Raw genomic sequence first — 23,055 nt, 5'->3', positions numbered from 1 at the left:
AAAACAAAATGAGCAGGTCAGAGGAAAAGATGATGCCTAAACATACAAGGGAATCATAGATTACAGTATATTGGTGGTGTGAAGGGAAAGAGGAGAGGAGGATGGCTATGTTAAATATGCTAAGATGACAGAAAAGCATAAAATAATATCTGGTAATGCATTTAAAAAAATTTGTCCTTTTATGTTATTATTCAGTTGTTTGATCATTTTAACTTCCAATGTCGTACATGTTCCCAGATTATTCTGAACTTGCCTTTTATTATCCTGAGCATAAGGTTATTGATTTGGTCTGGAAAAAGACGTGCTGTGCTTTTTTTTTTTTTTTTTTTTTGCGATGTGTGACTTTTGCATCTGTGACTGTTTAATCTTATCTTTAACTACTGGCCTTTAAGTGGCCTAACACAGCAATTGCACTGCTGCATTCATTTGCAAGCTTTCACTTTGTAATCACACATGGTTCATCTAAAAAATAATGTATTATACCTCATAGACACAGAAAACTTGTAGGTTTTTATGCCTGAGTATCAATCTAAAATGGCCCCTGTGCCTTGTTCACTGCTCTTTCAGACTTTCCTAATTCCAAAGAAAGTAGGAACTAGCTCTAGTTAGCATCTGCCTAGCTCATGCCTTCTCTCACTCGCTCACTGAGTTCCTGGATCAAGGGTAGTTTATTTTTGTTTTAATTTTTAATACTTTGGAAGATGTGTAAAAAGCCCTTAGTGGCTGAATCGATCTGTTTGCCCATCTGTACTGCAGCATGATAACTTCTGCTAAATTTGCACTGTTTGAGTCCAAACATGGGGAGATTTACCATGAACCTACAAGTTGTGCTAGTGAAAATAACCTGAACTTCATTAGAATTCAGTTATTTTCAGTAGAGTAGCATTGCCCAGTAGAGATGTGCATACATTTTTTTTTTGTGCCGTTTCATTTTTCGTTTTGTGGGTGGGCTATTTCAATCCACCCACGAATCCGAATTCTCTTTTCGTGTATACTTTTATTTAAATTAAAAAAAACCAAACAAACAAACAACCCCACCCCAAACCCTTCAGATTTAATTAAATTCAATTCCCCAAGACTAACCAAAAGTCCCTGGTGGTCCAGCAGGGGCCTGGGAGTGATCTCCTGCTCATCAGTCAGCTGCCAGTAATCTAAATGGTGGTGCCGTCATTGCTCCTACCATGTGACAGGAGCTGACCAATGGCACCAGTAGTTCTTGTCATATGGTAAGGGCAAAGGGCCGCTGGTGCCATTTTGGTTACTGGCAGCCAACTGGCCAAGAGTGGGAGATCACTCCCAGGTCCCCTACTGGACCACCAGGGACTTTTGGTTAGTCTTCAGGTGGGTGGGGGGGGAATTGAATTTAATTAAATCTGAAGGGTTCAGGCAGGTTTTTGGATGGTTTTTATTTTCTAAGTGTGCAATTTTGGGGGGGAAAAAACCTCAAGGAAAACCACAAGAAATTTCTTTGGTTTTCCTTTCATTTTTTTCCTTTCCTGAAATGCAAAGAAATAGGAAATATCGTCTTTATTTCCTATTTCATTGCAAACGAATGCACATCTCTAATGTCCAGTAGTTTTCTCCTGCGCATTTGAATCGCCAGCTTCTGGTGGTCTACTGTACCATGAACTTCAATTTTCACCTACCTGGGGGATTCCAAACCCACCCCCTCCATTTTGTATCCTCTTTCAACTCACTTAACCAACTCTTTGTAGCGGCAGTCAATAGCCAGGGACCATGCACCAGTTTTCTCTACAAAACCGTGCAATCATGGGCTCTAAATTTGGCCACCAAGTGTTATCACATGATGACCGAGGAATAGCGCCCAAGTTGTTTGTACTAGGCTGAACATTGGAGATTTTTTCTTTTTAGATAAACTTCCTTCGTACTCAATCACCAAGGGCAAGAATAAAAAAAAAATTATTGTGTGTACACCTTGCACTGTGTTGTGGGCAACCTCATCCCACATGTTTTACCTCTGCTGGTCTCATCATGTTTTTCTTTTTTGTAACCTTTTCCCCAGACAGCTTTTATGTTGAGTTGTTTTTGAAATTATCACTTGCTTTTATAATCTGGGCTCCTGGTTTGCTGTGACTGCATAGCTATAGTATCTGTCACATAATTTACCTCTTATCACAAATTCATGGCAAACTGATTGTCACCACTATCCATCTACCACCTCAAAGATCCATTAGTACTCTGCATGCCTATCTCTTATTAGTGCTAAGATCTACTGTTGCTTCTTTCCACTGCTGCTATTGTCTGTCTCTGCTCCTCCCTACAGGCTAAATCTGTGTACACTTGTTTGAGGCCCCATGCTATCCCCCATCCCAACCTGCTCCTTAGCTAGCAATAACAGGATACAGACAAAACCAATCACTCTATAATATACCCTAACTGTCATAAATTTATTATAACATGAGAGGCCATTTTTTATTCCTATTCAAGAATCTTCATCTGGGTAAGAGATATAAACACATCAAGACAATGTGTGTATGTACATATGAATATCTATATAAAATGTAATTACGGTAATTTATTATCCTTGCATATAATATAGTATTATACTTTTCATGTTCAGCATGTGTGTATTTCCTATATATATCCACCCTAAAGAGCCATAGCAGAAACACCCGCCAAAGTGCTTAAGTTGCTAAACAGAAATCAATACAAAAAAGAGTGAATAAGACATCAAAATATCATATCATATATATACTGTATTATATGCAAGGAAGATGAACTAAAGAGTTGAAATCCATTTTTCATAGTGTACATTCCCTAACATATTCCTCACAACATCAAGAGGCAGGACCACTTTTATAAATCATGGCCACATGAACCCATCACAGTGAACCAGAATTCAACTATCTCAAAATCATGTGTTTTCACTTCACAGGAAGAAAATGATGTTATTACTGGGCTTGTGCAAACTAGCCATGCATCATACTCGCACAACATTCCCATATATCACATGTCCCCCCTGCATACCTTCCAGGCCAGGCTGTGCATCACATCAATGTACAGATATTCCTCTCATACTGGGCACCATGTAAGCAATAATATCCATACCATCAGAAACAGAATCCAGGCCTGGGAGCTGCCATTGACAAAATGAATATTGTTTTTTAGGTATTTGCCATTAAATTGTTCATCATAGATTCAGAAGCAGCAGCTGATGTGAGCTATCAGCACAGAAGTAGCTTTCAAGTCAGTCATGTGCATTGCCAAGATGAATGCAGATACTAAGCCTCACAGCAAGTTGTGATATGTTTGAAAGTGCTTATTAACAGCCCTAGAAGATAAAGAATATAATTCTCAGAGATGAAAACAGATACACCTAATGGTATATACACAAAACCTTGGTAATGTGTATATGATACTATAAGCAGGGCTCCTGGTCTCCTGCAATTCTACAGCCATGGAAAGAGCTGAAAAATCCAACCCTTACTGTGGCGTTCTCTGTTCCCTGCAGAATCTCCCTGGCAGAGCAGGGGCCGGGTTGAAGAGGACGTGGCAGTAGAGTCCCATGCCGCCTCCCCAGCTCATGCCAATCTTGGCTTGTCAGTAGGGGGGCAGTGGTAGAACAGCGTCTTTGGCTGAATTCCTCCACTCCTATTGCCTAAGGCTTGGGTTGTTGTGGTTTAAAGCAGGCAGCACTATGAGGAGGAAGACTCAACCTGCGCTGCCTCTGCTGTCCTCTTACCACCAAGCCTGGATCAGGAGGGTGGGGGAGAGAGAATTGGCCAGGGACAGGTGAAACAGGAGATGGGAGAGGGGTTTAAAATGTGAGTGGCAGAAAAGAGAGAGGTGTGGAAGGTATGAGAGAGAAACTAATAGGGGGGAAGGTCAGAATTAGGTGGGGAGGGAGTTCTGTTCCTTTGTCTCTGCAACATCTTAAAAATTCTGGAAAGGATGAATCCCAGCAGAGGAATTGTTTCTAGGAATACTCTTCCTATTCCCTCCTGAAGTCTCTCCTGGGCTGCTCCAGGCTCTCTTGTCTCTGCGGCTCAGACTGTGAGCCCTGGATTCTCTGCACAAGAGAGAGAGACCAGAGCTTTCTACAAAACCTCAAGCACTACATTAAACTCCTCCTATAACCTATGTCAAATGATCTTCCGGGTGGAAACATGTTTAGCTAGTAAGGGGCTTGTAGGTCCACACACAGGTAGATAGGAAGGGCCCTTAATTGTCCTGGAAGCTTGAATCATTAAATATTTGCTAGCCACGTATAAAGGTATCATCAGTCTGTACCAAATTATCTCCTGGGTTTTCTTATAACTGATTGTGTTAACGTTTTTCTAAATGCAGAATGCTTAATATAACTGCATTCTAGGGATTCTGTAGTATATTTTGAATAGGTGTGTGGGTGGGTGTGTATATACTCCACTCACACTCTTTGTTTTTATTTATTTTTATTTATTTGAATTCTTTTATAGACCGACGTTCAGTATTTTCCCGTCATAATGGTTTACATACAGGCACGAAATAAATTTCAATATAAAATTAAAAGTGCCAACATATTAAAAAAATCCGGTACAAAGTGATAAAATATATTACTAAGCATAGATTAAAATCTTAGACTTTAACTATATATTAAACTTAAATATTGTAAAATAATTCATACCCTAAATTTTACCATAATCTAAAAATTAGGAACAGTAGATGTAGTAATATCCAACTAAAATTTAACATGTGTAATCATTAAAACCGTAACTGCAGTTATGTATGTAAAAAGAATCCTTGACTGTCCTGCCATTATTTATTTCTCCTGTTCCTTACAAAATGCTTGTTTTAAAAAGCTATGTTTTTAGCATTGCTTTAAATAATTTATGGTTTTGCTGGGTTCTTAGTTCAAGAGGAATTCCATTCCATAATATGGGACCTGCTAGTGACAGAGCTCGATCTCACACTTGTGTCAAACGTGCTGACTTTATCGAAGGAATTGATGATAATGCTTTGTTAGCGGAACAAAGATTTCTCTGGGGTGTGTGTAACCGCAGCGCTGTATTAAGCCATTCAGCCTTATCGTCATATATTAATTTGTGTACTATACATAACACTTTGTCGTGTATCCGTTGTTCAATCGGTAGCCAATGTAGTTCTGCCAGTGTTGGAGTAATATGATCCCTTTTCTTTTTTTTCCTGTGAGGATTCTGGCTGCGGAATTTAACAAAATAGCAGGAGCTTTACTCCTTCTGCTATGGCAATGGTCATAACATGTCCCTAGTGGGGCTGAGTTGTGGAACATTTAACCCTCTTTCTCCCGTCCCCTCTCCTCCTCATGTTTTACAGGTTATCGATCGAAGCCAAAAAGACAGGAAGGGACTGTTCTCAGCTCATAGTCCAGACTTTACTTGTGATTTCTGTGCCCCCCCCCCCCCCAAAAAAAAATATTATTTTTTTTATAGGGCTTTTATATTCACTTGTGGAAGGACTGAGAAAGTGTGACTTCCATTAAAGAAAGTGGAACTAGAAATTTAAAAAAAAAATGTTCATCCCCTGCTGCTTCTCTTGCTCTCTTGTCCATGCTCAGTCAGTGTTATACAGCTAGGATGTTCCATTAGCAGGGCTGCAACTATGCATCTGGAGATAAAGGTCTGACATGCTTTCATGATTTTAAGACTTCTTTACGTGCTAAATTAATTTGCTGACGTATTGTATTTTATTTGATGCTTGCAGGTTTGCGATGAAGTTGAAAAACTTCACTGACTCATCAGCGTCTAGAATTGAGAAAACGTTTGCAGTTTTATGGTGAGCTGTTTCCTGTGCCCAGTGGCTGAGGGGTGGGGTTAGGGGGGTGTGGAGGGACCCCTGTAGCTTTTCGGTGTTGTCCATTCGTTTAACATCATTTATAGGCTGCCTTTTTCAAACAGTCAAGGTGGCTTACAGCAGTTACACATTTTAAACAAATGCAATAAAACATTTACCATATTCCCTTACAGCTCGATACAGTAAAGTTCAGTTGAAGATTTCTCGTCTGTAACGAGCTCGCTGCGCACAATTCGGACGCGTAAGGCAAACCAGCGATACAGTCTCCAGTTTTGCGCGTCCGTAGCGCTTCTTAAAACAGACGCGTAACCCTTCCCGCACCCGGCATGTAAATGAACGAATTAGCTGTATAATGAAGGAATTAGCTATTCCCCTCCGATACCGTAACGGGCACTCAGGTTCTCTCATTAGTAACGCACTGTTTTGCCGCGGCCGTAAAGTGTTAGTTTCCCGCCTCCCCCTAGTAGGAGTTAGGACTGTGAGTCTAGTAACAAATCCATCGACACCGCTTAAGATACTCAAAAACAATAAAACACAATTTAAAAAAAAAGCGATACAGAGATGATCGAGAAAATGTAATGATGTGGGACACATAAAACCTGTCAGAAGAAAAAATAAAAATTTTTAAATACCTGTCGGAGGGCCGCGTGGGTCCAGGCGGCGGCGGGAGCCGGGTGGTCGCGTGTTAAATCTAGGCCACGGGCGGGTGGGCGCCTGTTCCAGGCGGCAGCGGCAGCGGCGGCGGGGGGACACGCGTTAGTTTGAGACGGCCGGCGGGCGGCGGGTGGTCGTGTGTTAAATCTAGGCCGGGTCCGCACAGGCACGCATTCATTCACTGCCGGTGGCAGCCCCCACCGGCAGTGAATGAATGCGCGCCTGTGCGACCCCTGCGATTCGGCGCTGAAGGCGTGACGTCACGGCATGTGACTGCCTTGAGCGCCGAATCGCAGGGGTCGCACAGGTGCGCATTCATTCATTCACTGCCGGCGGAGGAGCCGGCTGCTTTCGCCACCGGCTCCTCCGCCTGGATGAATGAATGCGCGCCTGTGCGACCCCTGCGATTCGGCGCTCAAGGCAGTCACATGCCGTGACGTCACGCCATGAGCGCCGAATCGCAGGGGTCGCACAGGCGCGCATTCATTCAGTGCCGGTGGGGGCTGCCGGAGGCAGCCCCCACCGGCAGTGAATGAATGCGCGCCTGTGCGGACCCGGCCTAGATTTAACACGCGACCACCCGCCGCCCGCCGGCCGTCTCCCGTCTCGAACTAACGCGTGTCCCCCCGCTGCCGCTGCCGCCTGGAACAGACGCCCACCCGCCCGCGGCCTAGATTTAACACGCGACCACCCGGCTCCCGCCGCCGCCGGCCACCTGGACCCACGCGGCCCTCCGACAGGTATTTAAAAATTTTGATTTTTACACTTCCTGGTGCCTGTCATTTCAAATGTCATTTGAAATGACAGGTACCAGCGCACCCAGGTTACTGTATAGGCGCTGTATTAAGCGCCTATACAGTAAAATGGGTTACGCGGGCATAACCCTTCCCTATCGCTTTAAAGCCGCGGCATGCATTTGCATGCGATTAGAGGAGAGTGTCGGGGAGTTAGTGAAGAGAACTGTGCGTGCGGGGAGGAAGGGTGCGCCTGACACTACCTCACTGTTTCTACCTCGACCTTACTGTATCGACCTGTTGACAGTCATAAGGGAGATGAAACAAATTTATAAAAATGTAATTCCTGGAATAATCAATAACCGTTCTACATTACCCTTTTCAACTAGCCCCCAAACCCTCTGCTAACCACCCAATACACATCAAAGAATGAAAATAACCAAAGCACTTGTAGCTAGGAGTGAAATTATGAGTGGAAACTGTAAAGTACGCATCGAAGATTTAAAAAAAAAAAATCATGTCTCTAAAAAAGCTGAAGGGGCCCTATGTTTTGTAGAGGACATTTTCTTTTGTTTAATAAAGGCAGGAGTAACATAAATAATCCATTCAGGAAGGGGAAGGAGTTGTGGAAATGTTCCAGAGGTTTTTGCTGAGCGACTCATTTCAGTTACTTTATCGTCTTTGAACCTTGCAGTTAAAACATTTCATTCTGAAATGAATCTTGCAGAAGTATTGATCATCTGTTTCTGTGCGAAAGTCACATGAACCTTTTTGCCTTTTACTTTAATGTTTATAAAGTGACCCTGCACATCACAGTTTTGTACATAACCTTGGGTGAGCTTGCATAGGCTTTGTTTATGCAAAAACTCACTTGGTAGGTAACCTGGGGGAAGGGGAAGCCATGTTTTTGTTTCTTCAGACCCCAGGACATTGCTGTAGGTTTAGATTAGTGAGGGAGGAAAGCTTATTTATCGCTTATTTATCGCTTATTTATCGCTTGGTCCTGGTTCTTCTAACGTCTTCTGCATTTGCATTCCCAGCATGCGCTGCCAGGCTGTTCTGTACATGGCAATGTTTCGTCACAAAAAAGACACCGCAATAAAACATTCCCGCTCCCTCAGTGAACACTTCAAGGTATGCCGGTTTATACACAGATATATACATTTTTTTGTTTTAATTTATGAATGTGAAAAATGCAAGTAATGCTTATGCTGTGGTGACACATAAACCAGAGTAACGTACCCTTTGTGCCTTTTTTTTTTTTTTTTTTAGAATTCTTCCAGAGCAGCACAAGCACCTTCTCCATGTGTTGCAAGGTAATACACATTTGGATATTCTGTTCCAAGACTTTGTGCATAATGCGGCACTTCTGAGTGCAAGGAAGTAGTAGCAAGGCATATGTCAAAAATGGACCTTTTGTGCATCAGGAATCATTTTTTACTTTTAAATCTGTCCACATTCAGTTGTATTTGCTTTTATCTGATTTTAGCATCATATAAACAAAGTATTCACTTAACTACAGAATCAGATGCTGGCTTTTGAGAAGTATTAGATCAGTGGTTCTCAACCTTTCTAATGCCGTGACCCCGAAATACAGTTCCTCATGTTGCGGTGACCCCTTGCCCCGCCCTCGCAGGGCGAGGGCGGGGTGAGGGTGGGGCTTTGGTCATATGGGGGCGGGGTTATGGATGGGGTTGGATTTTAGTGCATACTTACTTATTATGACATTTATAAACAGAACCACCATTCCTCATAAAACAATAAAATTAAGAAACATAAAGCATCAGTTATAATAGTAAAACCATACTAATAAAAGAATATTTTAAAATTACTGATAAATAGAATTTCTATTAATTAAAATCATATACATTTTTATAATTTCCCACACACCAATAATATTTCAATAAAGCACATATATCAAATAACACACAATAATTAAAACTAATAAGGATTTTAAAAAGCCCCTGCTGTCCATACATGGGAGCTCTTGATTTCCAGTCACCCTGATATTGTCGAGGATTAGGAGGTTATCCTCTCTCTCTCACACATACACTCACATGCCCATTCTCTCTCACACATACACTGTCACATACTTACACATTCATGCTCTTATACCCACCATAACCTCTCACTCTCACAGACACTGATACACTCTCAGGGTGTAAGACACACTCTTCCCCCCCCCCCCCCCCCCCCACTCACACACACTCTTACTCCCCTGGATTTTCTCATACACACTCATGCTCTCACTCTTACTGGCTCCCTCACAACCTCAGAGCTTCTCAGATAAAACTCTATGCAGCAGAAATAATGCTGAATGTTGAGAATTGTGTTATGCAGACTAATCTGGAAAATGCACTAATTTCCACATGAGTCATAATGAATCAGTCCTCAGCTGCAGGCATCAATTGATTATCCTGGCTCCCTTTATGTTTGCCAAATACAGTTCATGTGTAACAGCAATCCTAATTCTCCACCAGATCAAGCTGATTTCACATCCCACTTCATACTTTGTCACCTCCAGCTGAGTCAAACAATTAATCTAATTACTGCCACTGCTGCCACGTGGCTATTGGGGAGACACTAATTGCTGCTATTGGCACTGAAGCCCATTCTGCTGCCTCCTCTGTGCAGGCCCCGTGGGTTTCCACTTCCTCCATGTTGATCTCGTACATTGTGAGATCCGCCATAGAGAAAGTGCTACTCTTGCACATTCCCAAAGATTACATGTGCCAATCAGTAAAAAGTAATTTTTTATTACATCTGCTTCCCTTTCTAATTTTTTGCCATTTCCTTTTATATTGCCTTTTTTTCTATTTCTTTTCTCTCCACCTGTCTTCTTCCCTCAAACACACAGTCAGGTTCTCATTCTCACATGCATTTCTCTCTCACACACACATACACAGGCTCTCAAAGATTACATGTGCCAATCAGTAAAAAGTAATTTTTTATTACATCTGCTTCCCTTTCTAATTTTTTGCCATTTCCTTTTATATTGCCTTTTTTTCTATTTCTTTTCTCTCCACCTGTCTTCTTCCCTCAAACACACAGTCAGGTTCTCATTCTCACATGCATTTCTCTCTCACACACACATACACAGGCTCTCACTGGCACAGGCTATCTGAGTCTCACACACAGGCTCTCTCACACCCCCACATGCTGCCTTACTCAAGCACAGGCTCTCACTCTTACATGCTGTCTCTTTCACACACACAGAGGCTCTCACATGCTGTCTCTGCAAACACACACAGTCTCTCAACTCATCTCATACTCGCACACACCTCTCTCTCACCTCTGGGCCTCTTCTTTACGGGTTGCCACAGGATGGGCTCTGCAGTGGCCCTAGTCTTCCCGGCCCCGCTGCTCCTCTTCTGCACGCGGCTGAAGCGCCTCTTCTACCCACGCGGCTGACGCGCCTCCTCCTTCCTCCCCATGCGGCTCCGGCAACATTTGTCTTCCGGGGCAGGGCAGGCAGGAAGGCAGTAGGAGGAGCACCTGCAGTGGCTGATACACCTCCTTCCTGCCTGCGCGGCTCCAGCAACATACGTCACTGCGACGCGCTACCTTTTTTGGCCATGTCTCTTCTCTTTTGGGGTTGGAGGAGGCAGGTCGCCAGCTTCGCCCCGCCTCCCCGCAGCAGCCGTGGCGCCACGGACCGGCAAAAAACCCCAACGGCCCGGTACTGGTCCGCGGACCGGTGGTTGGGGACCTGCTTTAGGCGCAGGGCCGGTGCAAGGGTATTAGGCGCCCTAGGCGAAACGTCAGCTATGCCGCCCCCCCCCCCCCCGCCTCCACACACAATTAACTTACATTGTGCATTAATGAAAATAACGAAGTCTGTATTTATAACAGAACACTTATTTGACATTTTTATGCCATGTAAACCATTGAGATGATTTGTCTTATCGACGGTATAGAAACTCTTTTATAAATAAATAAATAAAAATATATAAAATAAACATAAACCAAAGCTATACTTGTTGCTCAAACAAAAAAAGCAGACACATCACATAATATTAAATAATTAAAATGGCAGTCAATCAAGAAAAATGAACTTAAAAAGCCATCTTTACTTACCCCCTCCAGCAGCTCTCTTACTCTTCTTCCATGCAGGCTGTAGTACACACCAGAAGCAGCCCTAGTGGCTAAGCTCTATACCAGGGGTCAGGAACCTTTTTGGCTGAGAGAGCCATAAACGCCACATATTTTAAAATGTAATTCCATGAGAGCCATACAATATGTTTAAAACTAAATACAAGTAAATGTGTGCATTTTATGTAAGATCACACTTTTAAAGTACAATAAGTCTCTGAAAATATTACACCAGGCCTTAAGACACCAATACATCTCCTATTAGGAAAACGGACCAAGTCAGGCTGCTATAGAGTCCTACACAGAAACAACACACCAGCAGAAAACCTCACCTGAATCACGTGCTGTCCCTCACCTAACATAGAATAAAGAGACCAAAACGCATAACAAGAAGCATGCAGAAAAAACTGAATTGGAAACTGCAACAAGCCAGAGTCTCTGTATGCAGTGTAACAAAGGAAAAAAGAAACATCACCCATCCTTATAAAACAAATCAAGAAATATAAAATCATCAGCAGTAAAACTGTACTAACAAAAAGAACATATTTCGAAACAGCTGATGAGTGGAATATCCAATAATTAAAAACTCATATAAAACATTTCCAGATACCAACAAAATATTTAAAAATAGCAGACACAAAGACCCAGTAATGAAAAATAATAAGGATACAAAAATTTTTTTGCTCTGCATACCTGGGAACATTTGATATCCAGGTGTCCTGAGATTGTTCTGAATTAGCAGGAGGTGGGGTGGTTTGCTTGGAACTTTCTCCTCTCTCAGTCACATACCAGCGCTCTCTCTCACACTGGCTCTCAATGACACACCTATACACACATGCTCTCAGTACTCACATATACACATGTTTTTTCTCTCTCATATAGGCTCTTAATTACACATTTACACACATGCTGTCTATCTTTTCACGCTTACACACACACAGGCTTTCAATCACATAAATACATGCTGTCTTTTTCTCTCACACACAGACTCTCATTCACATGCTTACAAACATGTCCTCTCTTTCTCTCATTTACACACAGGCTCTCAATCACATACTCACATGCTCCGTCACCTAAATCAGCTCTCAATCACACACAGACACACATGATCTCTCTCTCTCATTTAAACACATGCTCTCAATCACATACTCACATGCTCCATCACCTAAACCAGCTGTCAATCAGACACAGACACACATGATCTCTCTCTTACTTATACACACAGGCTCTTAATCATACATACACATGATTTCTCTCACACACAAAGGATCTCAATCATACACACATACTCTTTCACACAAACTTACACATACAGGTTCCCAATGGTAAACTTACATTCATGCTCTCTCTCTCACAGGCAGGCTCTCAATCACAGACATACTCTCTTTCACATACACAGGCTCTCAATCATTCACATACATGCAATCTCTCACTCACACACACAGGATCTCAAACACACATGCTTGCTCGTTCATTCAGTCACTCTCTCTCTCCCCCACCCCGGGAACTCGCGGCAGCAGCAGCCTCCTCCCAACGCTAACCTCTTCATTTTCAGCCCTCGCGGAGGCGGAGTCCCATCGGCCGCGGTTGAAACTCCATTTTCCTCCGAGCCGCGCTGCAGTCTTCTTCCCGTCGGACACTAGCGTGGCCTCTTCTTCCCGCGCAGGCACCCGATGCTCTCCACTTCCTCTTCCGGGCTGCGGGAAGAAGAGAGCACGCCGGTGCTGCTGAGTCAGCGGCACCGGCGTGCTCTCTTCTTCCCGCGGCCCGGAAGAGGAAGTGGAGAGCATCGGGTGCCTGCGCGGGAAGACTCCCGCGCAGGCTCCCGATGACTCCAGCGCTGGCACCCGGCTGACTCCAGTCGTGCCCGGCGTGCTCTCTTCTCCTCCCCCCCCCCCCCCCGCGGTCCGGAAGAGGAAGTGGAGAGCATCGGGTGCCTGCGCGGAAGAAGAGACCACACTAGCGTGGTCTCTTCTTCCCGCGCAGGCACCCGATGCTCTCCACTTCCTCTTCCGGACCGCGGGGGGGCGGGAAGAAGAGAGCACGCCCGGTGCCGCTGACTCCAGCTGTCCTGCCGCGTTCCGCCCGGGCTGACAGCAAAGGACTCACATGCTTGAAAGCGCGGCTCTCTTAATTTTACCGGGGCAGTGCCGCCCCCGGGAAGCTGGCACCCTAGGCGACCGCCTAGTTCGCCTAGTGCTTCCGCCGGCCCTGTTTAGGCGACCCCTGCGTTTTGGTCGTTCGACCCCCGCCGGGGTCGCGACCCACAGGTTGAGAACCGCTGTATTAGATGGATTAGCTAATGGGAAAGGTTTCTTTTGACTTTCCTCTATTTTGACATGTTGAAATACTGATTTTTGATCCATGATTTTTTTTTGGTCTGACTTTCTCCCTCCTATGTCTGTCTGTCTCTCCCTTTCTTTCTGACTGTTGAGTAAAGCCACTTTCCTTGAGGTGGCAGGGATGAATGTGATGAGAAATATGTAGAACTTTGTGATCTGCAGCAGATTCCAGTCTTATGAGGCACAGCAAATGTGACCAGTGCTTTCATGAAGATCTTCTTGTCGTTTTTTTCTTTTCTTGTTCTAGAAGCACAGGCACACCTTCTCCTCTCTCCCCTATGCCCTCTCCTGCCAGCTCCGGAGGTTCCCAGCCAGGCTCAAACACCAGCAGCAGCGGGAACATCAGTTCGTCAGTCAGTATCCCCCAGATGATCCACCATATAGCTTCTTCCTACGTCAACATCACATCTTATTTCCTACATGCTTACAATATCTGGGAACATGCGGAGTCACTGGCCAAGAACCATAAAGGTGAGGCAGAAGTGTAATGCCTCTCTGCATTAGCTGTGTTCTGAGGAGCAGCTTTTCTGCATATCTAACTCCACATCTGTTGTCTTGAAAAGCTACCCCGCACTTATGATGTCAGTGTTTAGCACAAAATGCTTTTCAATGGAGCAAATGGCTCCATTTCCAGATTTATTTTTTTCTTCAGTTTAGGAACCCTTTCTTGCATCACAGATGAAGATCCAGCCAATCTGTGTAGTACCCTGGGACCCTAGCAAAGGCCTGCAGAATAATGGGGAGTCTAGAAGCCACCCTACAAATCATAGAGCAAATAATATTGTGGGTTGGTGTTTTTTTGTTTTTTTTTTTTGTTTTTTTTACAATTTACTATTTTTTCTTTTGAAAAACTATTATTATATTGTAGTGTATTATATCGTGGGGGCACTTTTCAGCCTAAGTGAGTTTTAGTGGGGTCTGTTAAATAAAATAATATGGTTGATATGTTAGTTCACTTAGATATTTAGAAGTAAATGTTAGCAAGCAACTTGTAGATAGACTCCATGTGCTCTGTTGCTATGTCACGTTGAAATGCTGCTTTAGGGGCTGATGCAATACAATGCGCTCAGCCGAGCGCACTGTTTAACCCGCTGTCAGATGCGAATTAAATAGGAGCTAATCCACCCACTAATGCAATAGGGGTATTAGCACCTATTTAACGCGCATCCGCAGAGTGAATGAGGTGGTGCTCATTACATGCAAATGCATGTGAATGAGGCTATTACTCATCCACTCCAAATGCAAAAAAATAAATGTGCGTCTCAACGCACATTTATCGCTCAGATATTAACGCCTGCCTGGAGCAGGCGTTAATAGCTGAGCGCACTGAAAAAAAGTACAGAAAAGCAGAAAAAACTGCTTCTCACAGGACAAGCAGGATGGTAGCCCTCATATGTGGGTGACATCAGGATGGAACCCAATCACGGAACACTTTTGTCAAAGTTTCTAGAACTTTGACTGGCACCACTGAGCAAGCCAGCATGCCACCAACCCTACATCCAGCAGGTGTCCCCCTTCAATCTCTTTTTTTCAGAACAGCAGTAGCCTCGTGGATTCTGGAGCTCTTGTGAGTTTACCTCATATTTCCTCACGGAATTCAAAAAAGTTTAAAGTAAAAAATTTGTCCCCATCCCAGGGTCCCCCATTGACCACCGACCTCCGTCAACACCAGTAAGTTTTTCCCTGTCTTTTTCGGTTGGTTCCCGTCGGGGTTCTTTCATCGGTGCTCGATGGTCACTGACCACGTGCCCGTTTATTTTTTCAAATATGGCCACCGGGTTCTGCAAGTGCCCCGAGCACCCTAGAACTATGTCCATTACGGACCTGCATGACGTGTGTGTTTTGTGTCTTCGGCCTGTTCACGACATCCAACAGTGCACTTGTGTTCACAAATGACGCCAAAAGGCCGCAGGGCCCGCTTGGAGAAGATGGAATTCCTTTTTAAAGTATCTCAATCAACTTCTGCCAAGCCGACAGAGTCAAAACACTTCGTCTTCGAAGACTCCGTTGCCACCGAAATCTATGCGACAGAAGGCCGCCGGTGCCCTGACGTCACCCTCTTCTTCCCGGTCCAAAGCATCGACGTAGTCCTCATCGATGCCGGAAAAAGAACGGACCGAACATCGAGAAAAGCATCGCCATCGATGAAGTGCTTCCTCCGATGTCGACACTGGAAGGCCATCGACATCTGCACCGACAGAACCACTGGCCAAGAAGTCCTGAGGAGACGGGGCCCTACCCTGGGTCCCTCCCAGGTCTTTCCTGAAGTTTCCTGTGCTTTTTGTCTGGTTTCTTGTGCTCCGTGTTTTGTTTTGTTCCTTGTTTGTTGCTTGTTTGTTTGTTTGCTTCGCTTGTCTTGTTGCTGTTTATTTTCTTGTTTTGTTGTCTCTTTGTGATTTTGGTTGCTTCGCTTGTCTCTTGTTTGTGCTGTGTTGCTGTTTTTCGCTCCTTTGTGCCATGTTGCTGTTTTTCGCTTCTTTGTGCCGTGTTGCTGCTTTTTGCTCCTTTGTGCCGTTTGTTGTTGTGCTGTTTGGCTGTCGCGCTGTTTTGTTCACTTGTTGCTCGTTTGTGCTGTTTGCCTGTCTTGGTTTTGCTGTTTTCCGTCTTGCTTGGCTGTTGTGCTGTTTTTTCTGTCTTGTTTGCCTTCTCGTTGGTGCTGTTTTGTCTTATTGCTTGTCTGCAGTTTCTTGGTCTTGTTTCGCTTCTGTTCCCGGAATTGCCAGCTTCCGTATTTTGGACTCTTGATCTCCCCCTGTCGGTATGGATTGATACCTACATTCTCTCCAAGCTGTTGATATGAGGCTTGAGGAGGGGGTCTTTGAGGAGGGGGTACTGTTGCGATTCCTGCTTGCAGAGTTTCCCCCGCGAGCAGATCTCTTACCTTCTGTGCTGCCTTCTCCTGCAGCTTGAGGCTGCCGCTGCTGCGCTCATGCGGCCCTGGCCAATGTGCTTCAGTCCTCTTATTGGCATAAGGCCGTTCCCAGTGCCGTCCTGCTTCAGGTTCTGGCCTGCTCTGCTTCCTGTGTGGCAAGTCACCGCTGTCCGTGGTGCTGTTTCTCCCCTGCTTCCTGCCTCTAGGCGCCGGCGCGCGCCTCTTCTCAAGATTTAAAGGTCCCAAGGCCAGATATGCCTCGGGCCCCACCTGATGATGTCATCCTGGGTGTCTTCGTAGTTAGCCCTATAAAAGGGCTTCCTCTTCACTTCAGCCTTTGCCTTGCATTGGAGTTCTTCATTCCTCGAGGTTCCTGTCTTCCAGTGCTCCGTCAGGTCTTCGTTCCTTGTTCTTCGTTGGAGCTCCATGTCCTGAGTCTTCGTTGCTTCCTGATGTTCCATGTCTTCATGTTCCGAGGTTCCTAGTCCAGGCTTCCTGATGTTCCACTTCCTGATGTTCCGAGGTTCCGTTCCTCCTTCGCTTGTTCCGAGCCCTCTTGATCTTCCAACTTCTCTGGTTCTCCAGATGACACCATGTTGGGGTAAATCCATCTCGTCGGTTCCTGTTCTCGTCATTGGAGTTTCGTCTCGGCTGGATTCCCTTCCTGCGCTTGTCCCGCTCTCTGCGTGGTCTGTGACCAGCCTCCCCAGGTTGTGTAGGGCGTGCAGTGGGACAGGGTGGTCCGTGACCAGCCCATTGGATCTGCCCGTGTCGGTGGGCTGTGTAGGGTGCCCTGAGAGACAGTGCTAATGTCTGAACCTCCCAAGCTCCTCGTCTCGTCCCGAGTCTTCCAAGCTCCTCGTCTCATCCCGAGTCTTCCAAGTCACAAGGCTTTCGTCTGCCCTTGTCCTCAGTCTGGCCTGCTGCTTCTTGCCGATTCCTAGCGGCAGATCCGAAAGGGCTGGGAATGGTTGGAGGACTGTTCAGTAACCAACATTGTGGTGTTGGCCTTCCAGAAGCATGCAGGTCCAGCAGAAGGTCAGACCTTAGTCTTCACCCATGCTTGGACATGTCATGCCTACCTCGGTGCTGCTCTGGAGTCTTCTGGGGTCGTGCCGAGGCCCAATGGCACACAATCCCCTCAAGATGGGACCACTCTCCTAGTGTTCCCAGAACAGTAAATACCTCAGATTCACAGTAGGTCAAAATAATTTTCAGTACAGTGTACTACCATTTGGCCTCGCATCAGCTCACAAGTATTCACAAAATGCCTGGCAGTTGTAGAAGTCCATTTGCGACAAAACAATGTCCACGTCTATCCATACCTAGACGATTGGCTCATCAGGGCTCAGACTCAAAGGATAGCACTTCAGTCACTCCATTTCTCTATCAGTCTACTCCATTCTCTGGGGTTTCTAATAAACTACCCCAAGTCAAATCTGACTCAATCATAGGAGCAGATCTAGACACCATCCAGGCAAAAGCGTTTCTCCCAGAGGACAGGGCATGCACATTATCAAACATAGCGAAATCAGTGCAATCTCGCCGAACCACTACGGCTCGTCATCTCTTGACCTTGCTGGGTCACTGGCATCCACAGTTCACGTAACTCCCAGGGCTCGACTAGCCATGAGAGTGACACTATGGACTTTAAAATCCCAGTGGTCCCAGTCAAGTCAAAAGATGTCCCACATTGTCCACGTCACCAGTCAGCTTCGTCTCTCCCTGACTTGGTGGATACAGGAGTCCAATCTATTAATAGAACTAACTTTTCAACATCCACAACCTCAAATCACATTAACAACAAATGCATCCAACCTGGGTTGGGGGGCCCATGTCAACAACCTCCAAACCCAGGGAACCTGGACCACGGTGGAAGCAAAGCACCAGATAAACTTTCTGGAGCTCTGGGCAATTCGATATGCCCTCTTCACTTTCAGGATTGCCTCTCAAACAAAGTAATCCTGATCCAAACAGACAACCAGGTAGCAATGAGGTACCTGAACAAGCAAGGGGGCACAAGCTCTTACCTCCTATGCCAGGAAGCAGCGCAGATATGGGCCTGGGCTCTCTCCGATTCCATAATCCTGAGAACGACCTATCTTGCAGGTGTGGACAATGTGATGGTGGACAATCTCAGTCAGACCTTTCATCCCCACGAGTGGTCCCTAAATCCCACTAAGCAAATTGTATATTTCGCCAGTGGGGTCACCTGCACATAAACCTTTTTGTGTCAATACACAACTGCAAAGTGAGCAATTTCTACTCTCTACATCGCAGCAACCATTCAACTCCACGATATGCCTTTGCTCACTCGTGGACAACGGGTCTTCTCTATGCCTACTCACCACTTCCACTAATCAGCAAGACTCTCATGAAGCTGTGACAGGATAGGGGAACAATGATTCCTCACAGCCCCTCACTGGCCACGTCAGGCTTGGTTTCCCATCCTACGCGACCTATCAGTCCGACAACCGATTCGCATAGGCAAAGACCCAACCTTGATCACACAGAACAATGGACTCTTGCATCATCCCAACCTCCACTCACTGTCTCTGACAGCTTGGATGTTGAAAGGTTAATTCTATAATCTTTGGACCTCTCTGACAATGTGTCCCAAGTCCTTGTAGCTTCATGAAAGCCTTCTACTCGAAAATCTTATCGTTCAAAATGGAAACGTTTTTCATCATGGTGCATGATAAAGGAGATAGATCCCTTTTCCTGTCCTACAACAAGGTTCTTGGACTATCTCTCTCGGAGTCTGGCTTACAATCTTCCTCCATCTGAGTGCACATTAGCGCACTAGCTGTTTGCCACAAGGGTATAGGAAATACCACAATATCGGCTCAACCACTTGTAGCTCGATTCATGAGAGGCTTGCTACAACTCAAGCCTCCGCTGCGTCCTCCAGTTCCAGCTCGGGACCTTAATGTCATCCTAGCACGACTTATGACGTCTCCTTTTTAACCCTTACATTCCTCCGAACTTCGACATCTCACCTGGAATGTGATCTTTCTAGTAGCCATAACATCAGCCCGCAGAGTCAGTGAGTTACATGCACTGGTAACATACCCACAGTATACCAGGTTTCTTCATGACCGCATAATACTCCGCACTCACCCTAAATTCCTACCAAAGATGATATCTGATTTCCACTTAAATCAATCCATTATACCTCCTACCTTTTTTTTCCCAAGATCTCACTCACTGCCAGGTGAGAGAGCTCTTCATTCCTTGGACTGTAAGTGCACTCTTGCCTTTTATTTAGATCACACTGCAGCCCATAGGAAGTTTACCCAATTATTTGTCTCCTTCGATAAAACCAGATTGGATACTCTGGTAGGCAAGCAGAGACTCTGTCCACCTTGCTAGTGGATTGCATTTCATTTTGCTATCAACAAGCAGGAATTCCTCTACAGGAACACGTAAAAGCGCATTCGGTAAGAGCAATGGCAAAGTCAGTGGCACACCTCCATTCAGTACCTTTTGCTGACATCTGCAGAGCCGCCACATGGAGCTCTCTCCATATATTTGCAGCTCATTATTGTCTCAATAAGGCTGGCAGACAGGATTCCATCTTTGGCCAGTTGGTCCTGCGTAATTTGTTTCCAATCTAAATAATCCAACTCCTTCCTGCAACCCAGGGAGATGATTAGGCTGCCCTGTTAACCAAAACTACCACAGTTGTTGTGCCTGTTGCACGTCGTTAGGTGTTTTGGCTTCATGACATTCGGGCATCCTGTAGCTTGCTAATCACCAACATGTGAGGACTACCATCCTGCTTGTCCTGTGAGAGAGCAGAGTTGCTTACCTGTAACAGGTGTTCTCACAGGACAGCAGGATGTTAGTCCTCACGAAACCCGCCCGCCACCCCGCGGAGTTGGGTTCATTTTGTTTTCTTATTTTATTTTCGCTCATGCTTTTTACTACAAACAAGACTGAAGGGGGACCCCTGCTGGATGCAGGGTTAGTGCCATGCTGGGCAGGCTCAGTGGTGCCAGGCAAAGTTCTAGAAACTTTGACAAAAGTGTTCCGTGATTGGGCTCCATCCTGATGATGTCACCCACATGTGAGGACTAACATCCTGCTGTCCTGTGAGAACACCTGTTACAGGTAAGCATCTCTATTTTTTCTGTACTTTATTTAAAGTTAAAAAAAAAAAAAAAAACTCTGCTGGCCGCTTTGAAGATCAACACAGAGATGCTCGGCGTCTGTTTTCATAACTGGCTGGCTGCAGTAATGAAAACTGGTGCTGCGTTTATTGGCATCAGTGTTCATAACCGGCTGACCACTGGTAACCGCGGGGTTGCGTTAGCAAGGAGGCGCTAAGGTTGCGCTAGCGACCCTAGCGCCTGCTTGCTAGTGCGACCACCTAATTTGCGTGCGCTAAGAAAGCGGGCGCTCAAAAGTCATGCTAAAGCAGTGTCTTATTGCTGACAGACTGGGAATGTGGCCACTTTGATCGTGGTTGGTCAGCCTGTAAAGGTCACAGTACATGCTGTTCTCCGTGGGGACTCCAGGAGTGTTACTTCAGCCTAAAAAGTACAAACTACAGTCAGGATGTAAATTCCACGCAAACCATTGACCCTCTTGATATACATTTTATCAGATCAGGACAGTGCAGCAGAAGTCCAATGGCAACCATAACCATTACTTTGACCTCCCAGTTTTCATTGGTGACTGTCCGTATGACCCTCTTATGTTCAGAGGTACTATGATAGAAATCCAGTTATCGATGGTGATCATACAAATTGAATTGGCCGCTAGTGTTTGTCAGCAGGCAGCCAAATGACTGGAGGCTGGAGAGATTTCTGCAACTTTTTTTTTTTTTTATTAAATCAGCTCAAGTTACACCATCTGTCAAATCTGATCTTACATCTCAGAAACATGATTTGTGCCGCTCTTGATATAGGCTGCCATGAAACCATTTCAAGCGTTAGCCTAGACTCAGTCAAAAAAAAAATTGTGTTTAAGCAGTGTTTCAAAGAAGCAGTGCAGAATTTTAGCTTTTAATACAAATGTAAGAGAAAAATGAACTGTCGTCCTTGCATTCTCCATGGACATGCAAGACAGATATTGGCCACACCAAGGGGGTGATGCCATCCACTGGCACGGAGACAGAAAACCTCTCAGAGCTCACACAAATTGAGGTTTTCAGAATATGCACAGGTGTTCCTGCACAGCCGCCACCCGCCCGAGTCCTCCTAAGTATCTTTTCTCTTCTACTTGTGCGAAAGGATGAGTTTCTTCTCGCTCTCCTTAAGCTGCCCATTTAACTTTTTGCTCTTGTGCTTTTTCTTTATTATTTTGGTTTTTTTCCTTCTGTCGAAGTATTCCTTCGGCTTTTCTTGCCACAAGTCTCCAAAAAAAAAAAAATTACTTTGAATTTTCCAAGTTTGTGTTTGACCTAGCTTCAGCTCTCTTCACGATGGCAGACAGCAAACTGGGCTTCAAAAGATGTCCCTGCTGTTCCTACAAGATGTCTTTATCCAGAGGCATTGCTAGGTATGTAAAAGAGCCAGGGCATGGGCCCATACGCTCTTCTAACCCCCACTGAGATTTTGATAATTAAACAACTCAACAAGCATGATCAGCAGCCTTCCTGCAATGGCTTCAATTCCTCCCTCACACTCAATGAAAACTAGTGGGAAAATCAGGAGAAGCCAAAGGAAAGGAAAGGTGCTATTACAATTATTATTCAGTTCCTCCCTTACCTCTGTCTCTGATCTTTCCCTTTCATCTTTTTCTTCATTTGTCTCTTTACTGCCTTTCTGTCTGCTTGTAGCTAGATTTCATGTCCCCTCTCCAGTTCTCCAGCCCTCCTTCTCCCTCTGGTCACCTCTCCCCCTACTTACCAGTTTTCTATCTCCTCATCCTTTCTTTTCCCACTCCCATTTCTCATCGCCTCACTAGCTCCAACTCTTGTCACTCATCCTCTCTCCTGCTTCCAGCCCTTTCTGAGTTTTACTACCTTGGCAGCTGCCTCCATCCATCCTTTTCTACTAACTCTCACCTCTGCCTTACTGGCCCTTCACACCGTATATTAGCCTTTTCCCACCTTTTAACGCCCTACTTCTGCCTCATATCTCACATCCACTTCCCCATCTCATACAACTCAGCCCATCTCGAACACATCCTCACTCCTGACCCCTCACCAACTGCTAGGTTTTAGCTCTTCCCACAGTTCCCCAAGTCTCCTCCACATCAAACCTCTATCACCTCCTTCTGCTCTCTTCCCCCCACCCAATCTAGGAGCCATTACTCTTTCTCCCTCCATACCCACCTCCCAAATTAGGAAGTCCCCTTATCTTCATCATCCCTGAGTTGCCACTCTCCCTCTCCATTCACCCACTCTAGAAGTCCACATTTTCTCTTCCTCCCTCTCCATCCACCAAATCTGGGAGTTCCTGCTCCCAGTTTCCGATTGACAGATTATTTCACCGCAAGCCTGATCACTGTTCCACGTGTCCACAAAGAAAATTGTTGCTCATCTGTAACAGGTGTTCTGTGTGGACAGCAGGACAAATCGGCCACACAGTATCCCGCTCCTACCCGTCCGGTTGAAGATTAGCTTGCTACAAAGAGTGAGGAC

At 45.2% G+C, this 23,055-nt stretch overlaps 1 protein-coding gene across 3 annotated transcripts in view; it reads left to right on the top strand.

The window, feature by feature from the left end:
- The window catches only part of AFF1 (AF4/FMR2 family member 1), a 377,818-nt gene that overhangs the window by 345,093 nt on the left and 9,670 nt on the right, over positions 1-23,055 (top strand). For all 3 annotated transcript variants that reach the window (XM_029599151.1, XM_029599161.1, XM_029599173.1), the window contains 4 exons: positions 5,680-5,751; positions 8,198-8,291; positions 8,430-8,473; positions 13,839-14,062. In XM_029599151.1, coding sequence (XP_029455011.1) covers positions 5,680-5,751; positions 8,198-8,291; positions 8,430-8,473; positions 13,839-14,062 — 434 coding nt within the window. The remainder of the gene's footprint in view (positions 1-5,679; positions 5,752-8,197; positions 8,292-8,429; positions 8,474-13,838; positions 14,063-23,055) is intronic.

This window comes from Rhinatrema bivittatum, chromosome 1 (genome assembly GCF_901001135.1).
Source record: "Rhinatrema bivittatum chromosome 1, aRhiBiv1.1, whole genome shotgun sequence".
NCBI lineage: Eukaryota > Metazoa > Chordata > Amphibia > Gymnophiona > Rhinatrematidae > Rhinatrema > Rhinatrema bivittatum.
The sequence above is the reverse complement of the archived record's forward strand: the minus strand, read 5'-3'. Positions and strand labels throughout refer to the sequence as shown.